The sequence below is a fragment of the Thamnophis elegans genome, chromosome 2, assembly GCF_009769535.1.
Source record: "Thamnophis elegans isolate rThaEle1 chromosome 2, rThaEle1.pri, whole genome shotgun sequence".
NCBI lineage: Eukaryota > Metazoa > Chordata > Lepidosauria > Squamata > Colubridae > Thamnophis > Thamnophis elegans.
Genome location: NC_045542.1, coordinates 54,531,242 through 54,548,308, shown reverse-complemented (window position 1 = coordinate 54,548,308; position 17,067 = coordinate 54,531,242). Strand labels below are relative to the sequence as shown.

The window sequence follows — 17,067 nt, the reverse complement described above, 5'->3', positions numbered from 1 at the left end:
TTTGTGCATTTCTCTTCAAAAGTTCTACTTTTAGTTTTAACTAATTATATTTTTGTATTATGTCTGAACACAAATCTGCAGTTAACCTTAGTGAAAAAAGTAATTAGTTTCTCAAGCTATATTTTAATGATGGTTTGTTTCGATTAACCACAATTAACACTAAAGGCAGTTGTAGAAGTTCAAACAGCACAGCAAGCTGTGTTTCAAATGGATGTAAATGAATTCAACTTTCTTTTCATACTTGCACTGGAGAAGAGGAAGAGGAGAGGGTAAGCACAAGCAAGAGGTCATTATCTCTTCTATTGGAGCCCTGCAGATGTGGAGCAATGCTTGACTGAAAGGTGCAATCCCTCATCTTCACAAAACCATTCATCTTAAAAGGAAGGAACATATGTCGGCATTTAGAGGCTTCCCTATTAATTCTTCAATTAATCAACTATCCTTTTATACCTCATATTGTAGGTTTAATGATCTATTCTATCTAAATAAGGTGGATTTTGCAAATACAACATTCATTTTCTCATATTCAGAGCAAGACAAAAACATCTAGTTTGGATTAGTGAATAGTATTAATAGCCAGACCTCCAACTCCATAAGACCTTTGGACAGTGGAAATACATTACATTTTTCTAGTTAGGACTTTACTCAAAAAACAGAGTTGGGAGATGAGAGGCTTTGTACTCAACTGTGTGGGGAATTCCATAATCCAAACACAATTCCTTCGGCATTTTATTAGGGATGATTTAGTCACAAACTCAATTTTTGACAGGCAGAAGCTATTGAATCTGTTGCTTTAAAAGAGAGGAACTGCGCAGATCCTCTAATGGACAATTGCTGGCAGGATAGAGTAGAATTGCTCCCAATCACCCAGTAAACAAAACTACCTATACAGAAATTTAATACAGAATTAAATCTTTAAAAAACAGAGAAGCCATTTTTGCTTTTCCATTTGATAACTAATAAAACATTCACATTTCAGGCATTTCATTTTCAATATTAAAATTCATAGAAATCTAGCTTTTTTTTTAAAAAAAGTGCTTTTTAAAAGAGTGGGATAGAGATATACTTGTCCTTCGGATTCCTGGGTTTAGATAAAACCAATCTACTGTTATATTCTCTTGCCCAAGTACAATACTGATATCAATGAGGCAGGTGAAGGGGATATAATTGGATAGGAATCTGTTAAGCTATTTATAAGAATGGGGGAATTTTTAAATTTTCTTGTATTCTTTGGTCCTTCAAAATAAGACAGACAGAGTAGGTTGTGGCATGCATGTAAATAGCTGGCTTCACACACAATTTCTTTTTCACATTCCACCAGCAAATTTGCCAATGGAGTTGGGGATAGGAATTGGGTAATCAACAATATTGTACAGAGTTGTCACTTCTTGGAAAAAGATATTTTTTTTAAAAAAAATCTAAATTTAAGTGACACCAAGTGTAATAGTGACACACTTCCTAAAGAATTCTGCTGAATTTAATAAAGCTATGGCAATTCAGGATAAATCAGATCATCCCACAAAGTCAACAATTCACTATGGACAATCACATAGAAAGGCAGAGGAAGCAATAAAACACAATGTTTACAAAAGTAAGTGTTACAAATCAGTCACCACCAGAGCATCTGCAAATGACTGTAATTCTGTATAAACACTATAGACCCGATTCAAAGATTTTATTTCCTATTATTTTTAAATTAGTTACCAAAATAGTTTAGTACATTTCCAGCAGAGTATTATTCCCCATAATTTAAATGTATTGTATCTGTATGTATTTTTTTAAAAAAATGTTCACATATTTTAAACAAACAAGCTTTCTTTAAGACTGAAGCATGTTTCCTGACCACGGAGATCAGGGATGCCTCATGGCACAGACATTCAAAGGCTATAACCAAAAACAACACAGCTACAAGAGTCAGCCAGCAATGTCTCTCCATACATAAAAAAGCCAATTAAGTGTTTTTTTAAAAAATGAAGAAAACAACAGATACTAGTACAACATACACATTGAAAAAAGCAGTTTTATCAAACATAAAAGTTAATTTAAAAAAACCCTAACCAGAGCTGCACTTTGAGATTATCTGGGAATGCATATTTAACCCCTCCAAATATAGAAGGGCGGAATTATGGAAGGAAATCTAATGATGTACTTGAATTACGTATGGAAAAACTATCTTGATGGTGAATGACTGGATCCCTCTTCTGAAGACAGGGTTTCCAGTGCTTTTTTCAGGTTAGGGAAAAGTGGGTCAACTACTGCAAACAAAGCAAAGACCGGTGAGCAAGGGAGTGAGATTAAATTCTAAATATTACACTTTTACACATTAAACAACTCTCAGTGCAAAGTGGCAGATTAGAGTCCTTCTAGACTGGACTATTGTTTTTCATCGTCTGGAAATTGTTGCGCTTGTCTGAATAAGAACAAACTGCAGTGAGAGCTCTATCACTCCGGGACAGTAGGACAACACATTCACTGGATACAAATTTTAAAACAGAAATATTCTATTCCATAAATTTCAGTGAAAGTATGTTGGATTTAGGCCCCAATATCATTTTTTTAGAACTTAACACACACAATCGAACTATCAACATAATCAGTGAGTTGACACTTCTTTGTAAAACACTCTGGATAGAGTGCACATGGATTCTCAAAGGAAGTGATTCTGATGCTGCAATCTGAAGCACATCGGCTAGGAAGCAAGTTCCAGTGAATTCAGTTTGGCTAAATTCTGTGTAAACATGCTTAGAATTATTCCGCATGTTTTTGGCTTTTTAAAACTGATTTTTAATATGATCTGCTTAGAGCCTGGACATTTAATTCATGCAGGCCCACAAAAGCATGAGAAATAAATGGCTACTCCTGCAAACACAGCTGATTGTTGCCTGGGACTCAAGTTACTCAAGACAGTTAGTTACTGTCCATCTGTTTTAAACAACAAGCCAAACTTATGTATTCCTCTGGACCGGATGCACTGCATCCAGAAAGTGGATAATAAGAGTGGTCATTTCAGTCCAAGACAAAATATTGCCCGTATGGTCTGATTCATGTATTTGTCTAGTACGTCCACGACAAGGAACATGCTTAGAAATTCAGAAATTTTAGTCATTTGGGGATGATATACACTATCTTCATTTGAGTTGTCTGCTGGCAGGTACCCAGCCAGAAAGGGAATTTGTACTTACCAAGGGAGGTAATGGTGATGCTAAACTAAGGGTTAAGTTAGGAGATACTTTGTGAAAAAAAGCAGTAGGAAGGAAAACATTTCTCACTGGCGGTATAAATGCCAAAATAGAAGTGCAGGAGAGTAAAGACCCATCTCTTCTCCTCTCCTCTCTAGAATCATTCTTTGGATTCTCCAAACACAGGGTATATCCTGTGCAGGCTCAAAAAATATTCCCATCTCCAAGAGAATGGTCACAAGAAGGTGACTAGTGAAACATGGGATTAACGTAATTGATCCCCGAAGAACAGCTAATGTAGATGCTCAAGGAAAGCTTAAAAATTTCAAGAAAATGAGAAAATTTCCTAGTAATAAGGAAAAAGGAATGTATTTTGGAACTGAAGCAGTGTGGTTTCTGAGCATAACTTTCCCTTCTCTTTCTCTTACATGTGGTGAAATGTGGCCCTTGTGGTATTCATGATAAATCTATCACAATAAGTTAAAGTGGATTAAGAGCTTTAATTCCTAAACAGCTAACTAATCGCAAGGGAGGATGGTGTGACATCTTACATTCTTCATCAATTTTTATACTGCACTGTTGCATTCACCACTTCCAGCTATTTATGTTGTGTGAAACATGGAAAACTTGCGTCCTGTGACCAAACAAGGACTTCTAAGTGTTTGCAAAACTGTCTTTTTTATGTGTCTTTTTAACCATTATCTCTGTATTTTTGCAGAAATTGCTAGTTTAGGGACTCCAACTTTTGTTCAGCTTGAAACTCTAACAAAGGTCATCAACTATGCTACGTAAACCTTATCAGATGCTTTCTTGTATTAAATGTGGATAAAGATAGGAAAAGAAACCACATTGCCTTATGGCAGGCAGACAAAAATATAGCCAGTAACTATCTTCTCCATGACATTCTGCCCATGTTTGTGTTGGTGACAACTTGCCCTAAGTTAATAATATGAAGTGCTGCGCAATTCAGGAAAGGTGATTTTGTGGTGCAAATCTGCATCTTCCCCATTTCTGAATGCACAAAGGGCCATCCTTCTCTGAACTATAGAATAGTGTTTGCTTTTAACTACACTTATAACAGCACCATTCATAGATAAGAATGATAAAGTAAATGTGTGGATTTGTTTCTTCCTACTGGCAAGAAATACCAAGCATTCAATACTAAACAAGTTAGATAACTGAGCCAAGCACAGCCCACTATGTATTACAATCTGTACTCTGAGTTTTTAAAAAAACCAAAATGCTCAATTTCTGCAGGGAGGCAAAAGCTAGGAAATTTAATGGATTGTAATTTGTTTGGTGAGTTATAAACTTCTCTTAGACAAACCAAAAAGACTCCAGGTGGCTCCATTATTAAAGCCTGATTCTGAAGCCCTTCTTTACTTCCATGATAATGCAGTTTACAAATTTGAACGTTTCTCTTTACAAGGTTCCACTCAAAAGTGCTACTGAAGTTTCTCAAAGTCTTACTGCAGAGTAATGCTGATGAAAAAAGTATGTTGACATTGGCCTCACCTCTACAGTGTGTTTTGTGATTTTATTCCTTGGACAGAATTAAAGAAGTATGCAAAATGACTTTCAAAAAAGGAACTTTTGGTTTTCCAAGAGACAAGTCAAGAAACTTTCACAATACTGGAGGCCACATGAATGCTGTATAATTGAGGCTCATAGGCAGGGACTACTGACCGGCACTGGTAAGATTATTATGGCTGCATAAAGCCTGTGAAAGAAGTGTTTCAGAAAGCACATAGCATGAAGAAAGCATCACTCTTCCAATTGTTAAAGCAAATTAATCTTTTGTAAAATTTACCCAGCAGCTTTGAAAGCCACTCCTGAAGTGAGCATTGCAAAAGATACAGCCGCTTTAGCAATTCAAAGAAAGATGTCTTGCCTTTTTGTGCATTGCAAAAGAGTTGCTTCAAAGGCTTTGCACACCTGTAATGGTTGTGATACAAATAAAAATACTAAATATTATAGTATGAAGGAAGGAAGTGAATCAAAAATTTATTTCTATCTTTTCTCTTCCCCCAAAGCCCAATCCTTAGCTTGGAAATCACTTGCAAACTCTCTTCATCCTCCCTCTAAATATCTCTCCAGAAAAGGCTAAAAAAAGATTATTTCCTAAATAAAAAAGGGAGGGAAGAGAAACAGATTTTGCAAATGGCCCTTTGATCTATATTAAAAAACTGCTCTAAAAGTCCCTAATGTGTTAGAATTCATGGGACTGCATGGGTGGGGAGCAGGGATCCTTTAAATGGGAGATGCAAAGTATTAAAAAAGTGCTCTGCAACTAATATTTTGTTTTTATGTGTGTGTGTGTGCATACGTACATATATACACACACATTCACACACAGATATATATATATATATATATATATATATATATATATATATATATATATATATATATATATATATATGAATGAAAAAGTTTAAAAATTCTATGTGATATGCTAAACAAATGTCCTAGTACAGTCACGACTGGAGAGCATGTGGCCTGTTGGGATGGCAGATGGGACATTCACCCTCCTCGGCACATGTTTCACACAGCACAGTGTGTTGGCACGGTAGTACCACCCGGTTCTCTTCCTGGCACTTGAGGCATTTCACCGACTGCATCTGAAACACTGCCTGAAAAGAGAAGAAGTGGGATGGGAGAAAGGAGAAGCAAAGGGGGGTTGTTAGTAAAACTGAATGCAATAGCAGTAGACTTATATACCGCTTCATAGGGCTTTCAGCCCTCTCTAAGCGGTTTACAGAGAGTCAGCATATTGCCCCCAACAATCTGGGTCCTCATTTTACCCACCTCGGAAGGATGGAAGGCTGAGTCAACCCTGAGCCGGTGAGATTTGAACCGCTGAACTGCTGATCTAGCAGTAGCCTGCAGTGCTGCATTTAACCACTGCGCCACCTTGGCTCTGAATGGCCCTCAACGACAACTCTTCTACATTCAAATAGCAACTACTGAAGGAGCCAGAGAGAGTCCAAGGGGCTGGGGGAGGGGGACTCAGAAGGATATTTCATTTGCCCAGTTTTCTATGTAGCAATCCAGTCTTGTGTGCAGCCTGCGGAGCTGGCAGCAGACAGTGAGGAGGTTGGGGAGGAACATGGGCCAGTCCTGGAGTCTGGGGAATGCTCGGATGAGGGCTCTGCGTCAGAGGCAGAGAGGGGGCCAGGGGCCATCTGGGAGTTATGTGCTGCCTCTGGAGCCTGACATCAGCGAGGCAGAACAACAATGTGAGCCTGTTCCCATTGTGCACATGAGCAGAGCTTCCAGAAGGCAAGAACAATTAAGACAAAAAGGGCGACTCGGGAGTAAGGCTTGGCCCCTCCCATAAGACATAAAAGAGAAGCAAACGGACGTGAGCCTTTGCAGGAAGCAATTTTGTTCATTCTGTTCGGTTCAAACTCTGAGAAACTAAGCTTGACTCTGTGCTCCGTTGGGCGTTGCAAAACTAATTGGCAATCAGGTCTCTGGCTGCGTTTCAAGGGAGATAAAGGTAGGTACTTATCAGCCTTACCCTAAAAGACTGTGGCAGACTTCTGTCAGACTCGTCACAAACTGTTTGTGACTCATTATGGGTTGTGAATGAACATAATTCCCAGCCATTTAAATAAAAAGAGGGTTTTGGGGACTAAGCGTGTGATTTATGCTTTATCAGGAAGCCTAGGTCAGAACATTGTGTTCCTCTAATTGGGTAGGTAGCCTCCTCCTCCTTCTATATCCTCTTTCTGGAACTTATTTTGCAGCTCAGCAGAGCTGTCAAATAAATGGACTCCCTTGATATACTAACCCCTCGATCCAGGAAACTATTAGATGAAAAATGGCCTGATCTGCAACCATAAAGAATAAGAGAGGTGGGCAATCCATTGCCAGCATCCGACTTTGGCACTCCCTCACAACCCATAAAATATGGTAACAATTGCTAGGTTTGGATGATGAAATTTTTGCTTGATTTGGGGAGCTTTGTGCTGCCTAAGTGAAAATGGGAGTAGAAACACCCTTCCTCCCTGTAAGGTTAAAAGTCACCACTGGAAAGCTACCAGTAGCTTGAGAGACTGAGTTACTACTTCATGATGTAGAATAGGTTACGAACTACTGCCAAGAATAAAAGCAGACTGGCCAGACTGTTTTTATTAAACAGATGACTGAATTTATCCTCATCTTCCTCAACTCTAAACAAAGTAAGCTAAAGGCTGAGGGGAAAGAAAATGTATACTGTAGACTAGTTACAGTTTGGGGTGAAAGAGGTCCATAATTTCTCCCATGTTTTTCCTACAGTATTTGCACTAACTAGACACTATACTAAAATATAATAGAAGAACTGGAGACATTTTTTGTAACAATACTTTTTAAAAACTATTGACCAATTTCCCTTTTCCTTGCCTTTAGTGTCTTAAAATAAGGGCAGGGAAACCAAATAATGCATTGAGACTTTAATCATTGCAGGTAGTCCTTGACGTACGACCAGAATTGAACCTGGAATTAGACTTAGGTTGTTGCAGTTGTAAGTCGAGGCACCAGGGGATTGTTCTTTTTATAAAGGTTGTTAAGTGAACACTGTGGTTGTTAAGCAAACACAGTCATTATTAAATGAACATGATTGTTAAATGAATCCATTTTCCCCAACAGACATTTTTTGCTGGCACCAAGAAGTTGGAAACCAACCAAAAATGATGCAAATCATGGTGATGTGACAGTGGAATGAGGGAAATGGCATCAAGGTGAGCCAGTTGCCAAGTGCCCAAAATATGTTCACGTTGTAGCTCCAAAAATGTGTTATAAGTAGTTTACAGGAGGTCCTTTGAACAGTAGTTAAATAACTGATTGTAAGTTGAGGACTATCTATACTTAACCCTGTTTTCAAGGTAAAAGCCCATCCTCCCTTTGATCTGAACAGCAGCTTCCTTGTACTTCATCATGCCTGAAGAACCTTTCCCTCCCCCAATTCCTTCTTCTGCTGAGAAGAGCTGCATCCTGATGGGAAAATCTTCTGCTATTCCTTTCAGAAAAATAGGGCCCAACATTTAAACTTCATTGTTTATTTAACTTATTAAAAATCCCATCATGAGTTAAATGTGACCTAAAGTTTCCAAACCTCCACTTCAAACTCACCTTATCAACTCTTTCTAAATTGGCACGCAACTGTTTTTGGAGATTATAGAGTGTGGACAAGGAGAGATTCTCTAAATCAGAGAATGAGCGCAGGAACTGGGGGTCCTGGCCAGTATGGATCCGCTCAATTTCTTCCTGGAGTTTCTTGACTTGCAGTTCCAAGGTCTCTCTCTGCTCCCGGGCTAACTCACATTCTACGGTTGCTGTACTTGCACGATCACTAGCTTCCTCCGCTTCTTTTTTCCACGCATCACAGGCCTGTGTATCCAAAGTAAAGTAATATTAGTAGCTTCTCTTAACTGTTTCATATGACGAAAAACAGCTGTTTCTAGCCATTTGCAGTTTGGGGGGGACTGACTTCTTCTATCGCCTGATGACACATCATTTGCCTATCCTTTCAAATGCCTTCTATGCAGATCAGTTTTCCTATTTGTACGAATTCCTACAAAGCAAACCCATTGAAACATGAATGCAGTCAGAGAAATGCAGGGTGTGTTTCTAAGAAAATCTGCTGAGCAAAATATCAACAAGAGAAGCAGATGTGCATTTAAGTCTGCTTTTTCTCTTACAAGTGTAGACGCATGAATTGGTTTAAGAGTATACACTGCCCCCATCGCTTGGCCAGCACTTCAGACCACTCTTAGAATTCCATTTGCTTCTGCTCATTGGAGGGCGGGGAGCAGTGGTGGGTTTCAAATTTTTTTAGAACTTCTTCTGTAGGTGTGGCCTGCTTTGTGGGAGTGGCTTGCCGGCCATGTGACTGGGTGGGAGTGGCTTGCCAGCCATGTGACTGGGTGGACATGGCCAACTTGTAAAATGTGGTGAAACTCACTTAACAATGCTCTTGCTTAGCAACCAAAATGTTGGCTCAGAAACTCTTGGCATTTGAAGCATGCAAGTCTTAAAGCGGTCAAGTTACAAGACCCTCGCACCCCTAACCCTTTAGAAAAAAAACCCAGGGGTGTTCAAACTTGACAGCTTTAAGACTTGCGGACTTCAACTCCCAGAATTCCTCATCTTGCTCTTCATCTTGATGATGTCCAGACAGGCGGGGGGAAGAAGCTGGAACCAGTTCTAAACAGCACTGTAGATTTGTGGAACCTCTTCTATAGAAGAGGTTAGAACTGTCAGGAACCCACTCCTGGCTGGGAGGTATAGTAATTGCTCAGAGGTGACTGGCACAATTTTGTGGACATGCACCTTCTCAGTCTGAGGGACTCAGAGATTTCCTAAGATATCCCCTAAGTTATCTACCAAAATTGACAAAGCATCCTTAGTTATATCGCTTATCTAAAAGCCAAATTAGTTCAAATAATCAATATTAGCTGATGTTTCTACAGGAGTTGCAACCTCATTCCCTCTTATTCCCCTAAGTCACGGGTGTCAAACTCGTAGCGTCACATTGTCACATGACATTTTATGATTTTTTTCCCTTCAGGGAGCTGGGGTGGCCGTGGCCTGCACGTGACGCATGCCAACCTAGGGCTGCCAGTTTGACATCCCTGTCCTAGGTCAAGAATAGTATTGTAAGTGACTGCACTACTGCTGCATCAGTGAGATGGGTGGCCGGAAAATTTAACAAATAAATAAAAATAAATAGTATATTGGAGACTGTGATGGAAAAGAGAATATCATTTTAGAGGTGAAGCACAAGTTAAGCTGCATGAAAACTTTAAGTATATGAGTCCAAATTAAAATTCAAATTAGAAAAGCTAATACTCACAGAGCAGGTGTCCCCAACCATTGGGGCGCAGCTCACTACTGGGCGTTGAGCCATTCAGAACTGGGCTGCAGAAGTGGCAGGTGAGCGTACGCGGTGCGCACATTCCCACTTGTGCGAACAGCAGGCAAGTGTGTGCATGCATGTTCCATTTGCACAAGCAGCAAGCGCATGTGCCTAATGCTCGAGCAAAACTATCCCTTCTCTCCCACCTGCTGCTCTGCAAAGTCAGAAAAGGTTGGGAACTGAAGAATGTTTGGGCTGAGCATCACAACTTGAAATCTACTCCTCTGCATACCTAAAATATCAGTCTTTTTCTTTGTCCATTAATAAAAAGATCTGTAGGGAGCTTACATTACAAAATCAATCATGCCAGTGGAGCTTCTGTCTACTCTCTCAGATCTCAAATTACTCATTACTCTAGGGCTACTATTAATGCTTTAGGAAACCAACCAACCAACCACCCTCCCTCCGTCTCTCTCTCACACACACACACCCTGCCAACCACACTACCTGTTTGGCTTGTTTCCAAGAATCTTCCCACTGTTTTATCGTGCTGTTAGCTTCGTCTAATTCTTGCCGCAACCTGGCCAGTTCAGCAGCACCTGGACCTGACAGAAATGCAGGTGAAGTACTGGGTGAAAAACTTCCTGAAGCAAAATGCTCCCATATGCTGCTGTTCATTCCATTTAAACCTGTTTCACGTGGAGACAAGAAAAGCATGTTATTTCACATTTCTTTTGCTTGTCCCAAACTATTTTTTTTTTGAAAACTAGGATAAAATGCTGCCATTTTTTTTTTTACTGGGCAACACTGCATCTGAAAACCGTTTGGGAGGGATATGCATATACGTGCACTATCAATCTGCCACTTCAGCTTTAGCAAAAGGAGTGGCAGCTGACCACCTTCTGCCAACAATGCCCAGAAGCAGTTTTGTAGTACACTTAATCCACAAATGCAGTGTAGATAGATACAGGATGAATTACCTAGTGCAGATTCACACAGAGCACATGAGGAACGAATATACCATAAATTCTCGGTAAAGGCTTAGGCTTCAGGGAACAGCAATCAGCGCACAGATGCTTAAGAACAAAATGAAACAGTCACCCATTATTTCATACTTTGTTAATATCTTTAGGACCATATTTGATGCCATGTTAAGTTAGATATGTTTAGAATTCTGGCATGATCGAACCCTGGCCTGCTGTCTTTTACCCGACCACTCCTGATTGGCTACTCTTGCTAGTGGGAACAGTTAAAGAAACCCACTGAGATCCAGCCATTAAATGCCAATTGAAAATTCTGACTTGTTTAGCTCTAAAGAAGCCAGAATCATAACATACACCAAACTATGATTGATAACGCTATCTTATTAGGAAAGAAATAAAGAGACCTCAGTTCACACATTAAGGAAATGAGAGATGGAAGAATCTGAGTTTGTTTAGCTGTTTCTATGGGCAGAAGCCAAGTTAAAGTAGCATACAGCTAATTCATGATGCTGCCAGAAGTCTAAAAACTCGGATCTGAATATATGTTGGTACTTATTTAATTTTTCTCTACCCATTTAATTTTAAAAATACACACAACACTCTCTTCTTGGTATTGCATCCGCTATATCACAGTACCTTCCTTTTAATTTCAAATACACAATTGTTAACAGACCATTTCATGGAAAAATTATAATAGAGTATATTAAACTATAGCAATGTTATTTCTGTTTTGTTGTTTTTCAGCATCAACCAATTTAAAATAATGTAGAGATTGCCCTCAACTAGATCCTCAAAGGTTAATTTGAGAAATCTTGTCATCACAACAGACCAATGTGTCTTTAGATAAGGCACTGGAATAAGGCACAGAATCTGATAATAAGGGGAAAAGACATACAATACACTATATTTTATAGTATTTAAAGTGTGACTGTAAAAATTCAGTATCACACAGGGATACTTCTAAGAGAAAAAGGACTGGCTAATTTGCTCTGCTGAGAACATTTGGATAGTAAAATTGGTTCATTCTTGAAAAGGATATAGGGTAGTCTTCTGGATCTACTCCATTTAAGTCACAGCACACAATCATTCCATATCTGGTGGATATAAACTAATTATCTTCTGCTTTCTGCCAGAGATCACACAGAAAAATGGAGTGAAGTGTTTAGTTTTAGAATATAAGGGTGATACAGCAAGTATGCAGAACAACGGAGACTCCTTCCTCTAATAAGAAAGGATCTATTTCTTACCAAACATTTGCTCAGATAAGGAAAGATGCTGTAAATCAAATGAGTTTTTGTAGGAATCTCTCTGCTCTAGACAACATATGAAAATGGTTTTTTTTCACACAGACTATAGTTTTCTTTCAGTTTAAGTTTGCTGTTCAGCAGCAGTGCTTAAGCTATACTATAAAAAGCATGGCTATAGCCTTGAAATAAATTGGCCACAACAGAATTGCCAAATTGAAGGCACACAGTATTGCAGAAGAACTCAAAGCATAAAGAAATATGCTTGTAACAAAATTTATTTCTTAAAATTCTACATATTTTAGGTCATTCATCATGTTGACTTGCTATCATGTTACTGCTGACACTGTTTTCGTAAGCATGAAAGCTGTTTTATGTTTTGGCAGGAACAAAACTTCTGGAGCTAAATTACTGAACTGAAGATCATCTTTCCCTCTGCCCATTAGCCTTATGCAGCCCCTTATGTGAGATGCCTTTTACAGTGCAATCCTTACATGACAGCTTAGAAATCAGTTCCACTCTAATTAAATGAGGACCTACATCCGCGTCAGAGTGTACACAACTGCAATAAGAATAGCTCATATGCTCATTGCTGGAGATCTCTGTATGTATGTGATAACGGATGATGCAAACCGAGCACAGATATTCTGTGTGTGTGTGTGTGTGTGAGTGTGTGTGTGTGTGTGTGTGTATACGTACTCCTTTCAGGGAAAAGAGTTTTTCTGAACTGGGTATAATCACCTTATAGCAAAATCAATGCAGTTGTATTACTGTATAAGGATTCCTGAGAAATGAATCTTTTGAGTATTGATTTCAGTGTAATATATTTATTTAGGACCTTCAATCATATCCTATACTTTCTGTCCTTTCTTAAACATCAGTCTGTTCTGCAATCATCTCTTATAATCTGCCTGATCTGCCATCCCTACTTGCTAGAGTGTGTAAATTGCACAGGGCTGAAAATCAAAAGTGTTGCAATATATGGAGCATGAGTTTGTTCAAAGTAAATGATTACAGATGCGACAGACACGTATGACCAAACATGTGAAAACATATGTCGGTGTTAGTGGGGGGGAAGAGATCGTCCCCTAGGCCCCTAACATATGGGGTGCCTCAGGGTTCGGTCTTATCCCCCCTACTATTCAACATCTACATGAAACCGCTGGGAGAGATCATCCGCAGGCACGGGATCAGATACCATCAATATGCGGACGATACTCAACTGTATCTGTCCGCCCCGTGCCAACTCAATGAAGCGGCAGACGTGATGAACCGGGGCCTGGAGGCGGTTATGGACTGGATGAGGGCTAACAAGCTTGTGCTCAACCCAGAAAAGACCGAGTGGCTGTTGTGTTTCCCTCCCAAGGATTCCACCAATATTCCATCTCTCAGGCTGGGGGGTCAAATTCTATACCCCTCAGAGAGGGTTCGCAACTTGGGAGTCCTCCTAGATCCACAGCTATCGTTCGACCACCATTTGACGGCTGTGGCTAGGGGGGCATTCGCCCAGGTTCGCCTGGTGCGCCAGTTGCGACCCTACCTGAATCGGGAGGCACTCACAACAGTCACTCGGGCCCTCGTGACCTCTAGGCTGGAATACTGCAATGTGCTCTACATGGGGCTGCCCTTGAAGAGCATCCGGCGTCTTCAGCTGGTACAGAACGCAGCCGCGCGAGCGATTGTGGGTGCACCGCGGTTCACCCACATTACACCTATCCTCCGCGAGCTGCGCTGGCTACCTGTCGATTTCCGGATGCGCTTCAAGGTGCTGTTAATCACCCATAAAGCCCTACATGGTAGTGGATCTGGATACTTGAGAGACCGCCTTCTGCCAATCACCTCCCTGCGACCAATAAGATCACACAGATTGGGCCTCCTCCGTATTCCATCGGCCAGCCAGTGTCGGCTGGCAACTACAAGGAGGAGGGCCTTCTCAGTAGTCGCCCCGACCCTTTGGAACGAACTCCCCGTGGAGATTCGTACCCTCACCACCGTCCAGGCCTTCCGCATAGCCTTGAAGAACTGGCTAGCCCGTCAGGCCTGGGGATGAAGATAGTTGCCCCTCCCGAATGATGAATGCATGTTGGTTACTGTTTTTATTATATGTGTCTTTGTTATTGTCTGCATTTCCCCTTCCCTGATTTTATGTGAGCCGCCCTGAGTCCCCTCAGGGAAAAGGGCGGCCTACAAATGTCAATAAAATCTCAAATCTCAAATATGGTCTCTTCATCCCACCTTCGAAACAACATTCCCGCCTTATTCTTTTATCAATCCTTAATTTTTAGTCAATTCTTAATCTTCTAATTCATATATCTTACCTATTGTGGAATAAAAATTGGTTATGCTATACAAACGTAGAAGAAATGGGGTAAATATTGGTTTGCGGATGTAAAACATTAGCCTAATTTAGTAAACTGAATCTAATAAGCTATCCACAACGCCTTTGTTGGTTTCAATGAATGTGTTTCACAGCATGACTACATCAGAGTCTGGTTGGTTACATATAATTAAAAAGATATAGTTTCCATCAAATCAAACTCAGTTCCTGATGATTATATGGAAATGTCTGCGTTGTCTCCTTGGTAACAAAAATAACTGGTTTGTTATTGTTTTCTTCTGGGATGCTTTTTAAATTTCTCAGTCTAACGTACATAGTGTATATATAATATAATAGAAGCAGCACACTGCTCAAATTTGCAAAGTGCGCTACAGTTATTAGTACTTCCTTCATTAAACACAAAATGTGTCCCAAGGCCTCATTTTAATGCCAGAGTTCAATGTTAGAACATCTGATCAAATAATCAATGCTTCTATGCCTACTGATGTAAGATTAACACAAAGATAAAGCAGATGCTGCTTTAAAATTGACATATAAAGAGAAATATTTTGTTCAGGTGCTGTCAGAACATTCGTTTATAGGAATCATATTTGTAAGTGAAAGCAATATAGGTACAATATGACAAGTTTATTCTGAGTGAGTGAAAACCTTATAACTAAGGACATTTCACATTCATACAGTTTTTATAAATTATTAATAGACGTATCAGTAACCAGTTTCACTCTATTTGGGACTCATTAAATGTATGATGCCAATGATCTTCCTATGGAGTTCAAACCCTCAGTCAAGAATTGAAGAATGGAATTCAGGAGAATTGAACTGCTGTTCACATAGTTAGCGAACTTTTATATTCAGTCTATTGAATGGGTCTACTTGCATATTTGAGATTTAATTTGTTGCAATCTGAAATCATCTATCCAAACTAAATCAGATGCAAGTTCAAGGTTCAGTCTTTCCTCTGAAATCCATGCACAATTAGTAATTATCCTTTGTTATTAGTCTTCAACGGTACAGGTCATACTTGACTTTCAACCACATTGGGACCAGAATTTCTGTTGCTAAGCAAGGCGGTTGTTGAGTCTTGCCCAATTTTATGACCTTTTTGGCATGAGTGTTAAGTAGAACACAGCAGTTATGTGAGTTACGCCATCATTAATTGAATCCAGCTTCCCTGTTGACTTTGCTTAATTTTGCCAACTGGAAGATCACAAATGGCAATCACATGACCCTGGGACAATGCAGTCATCAGAGAACATGCAAGTTGCCAAGTGCTCAAATTTTGTTCACATGACAGTAGGGGATGCCACAATGATTTTAAGTATGAGGACTGCTTGTAAGTCACTTTTGTTTGGTGCCATTGTAACTTTGAACGTATGTTAAACAAATTGTAAGTCGAGGACTATCTGTACTAAATTTATTTGATTCATTCTTGGTCTGCAACATAGTCCTGTTCAAAAAAGTTAAATCCTCATCACTGACCTTAGATTTAATGAATCTTTTCTGATTAAACAGAAACTGAGCAATACATTATGTTAGATGGCAACAAAAATGTGAACATTCAAATGAAAGTTAATTAAAAAAAAAAGCAAAATACTTACATGGCATAGACAGTGAACATGTTAACAGATATACTCTCATGCTTACATTGGGCATTTACCTAATGATCCATGAGAAGCTGATGTCCCCAGGAAAGTATTTTCTGATTGGCTTAAGTGTCCCTGAGACTGATGGAGGAAATGCGATGATAAGCTGACCGGTGGAGAAGGAGAGGCAGAGTGAAAGGAGGCAGAACTTCCAAGGGACCCAGGGATATTTACAGGAGCAGAACTTTGCAGCAAACTCCCACCTGGACAAAGAACACACAGAAAGTATGGGAATGTAGAAGCCATGAACTATGAGTGGAAGCACAGCAGGAATTTGAACAGCAGGTGTTTGCTTCACTCTCTGCACCAGTAAAAGGATGGGTGAATCCAGAATATTCCTCTAATCTCTATCTTTCTACACCTTCAGAGCTGGTCTTATAAGAATTGTCCCTACGGCCAAGGAAGGTTAAAAAGTAAACTATTGAATGTTAGCTGCAAAATACTAGGAGTTAGGGTTAGGGTTAGAGTTAAGAAACAGAAGTTCTCCAGTAAACAAAGGACAGCTTACAATCTAAGAGATATTTAGACAGCTGATTTTCAATTCTAATAGCTCCATAATGACACTATTTATATACATGTTTAAATTAATTAATTTTCTACTATCCACATTATGACAACTATAGTATCTAGTAATGATTATCATGTTTATATATCATAATTAGAATATAATTATGATTTATGCTTTTTTTCAGAACGGGAAAATATGTGTTCGTCAAATTATATAGATTAAGTACATTTTTTCAAGAACAATCATTCAAATTAAATGGCATCTTCACTTTTTATAGATTGTGCCAAAGATATTCTTGCAAGCTGAACCTCCCATTCCATCGTAAGGA

General features: G+C 39.4%; 1 protein-coding gene across 3 annotated transcripts in view; it reads right to left on the bottom strand.

The window, feature by feature from the left end:
- Positions 1-5,554: 5,554 nt before the first annotated feature.
- UNK (unk zinc finger) overlaps positions 5,555-17,067 on the bottom strand; it is a 56,929-nt gene continuing 45,416 nt past the window's right edge. Inside the window, exons 14-17 of one of the 3 annotated variants that reach the window (XM_032238946.1) lie at positions 16,246-16,434; positions 10,531-10,628; positions 8,298-8,555; positions 5,555-5,812 (exon numbers count right to left, since the gene is read on the bottom strand). In XM_032238946.1, coding sequence (XP_032094837.1) covers positions 5,657-5,812; positions 8,298-8,555; positions 10,531-10,628; positions 16,246-16,434 — 701 coding nt within the window. In that variant the 3' untranslated portion in view covers positions 5,555-5,656. Of the gene's footprint in view, positions 5,813-8,297; positions 8,556-10,530; positions 10,713-16,245; positions 16,435-17,067 lie in introns of all 3 variants that reach the window. The other 2 variants (XM_032238947.1, XM_032238945.1) reach the window with 2 other exon arrangements.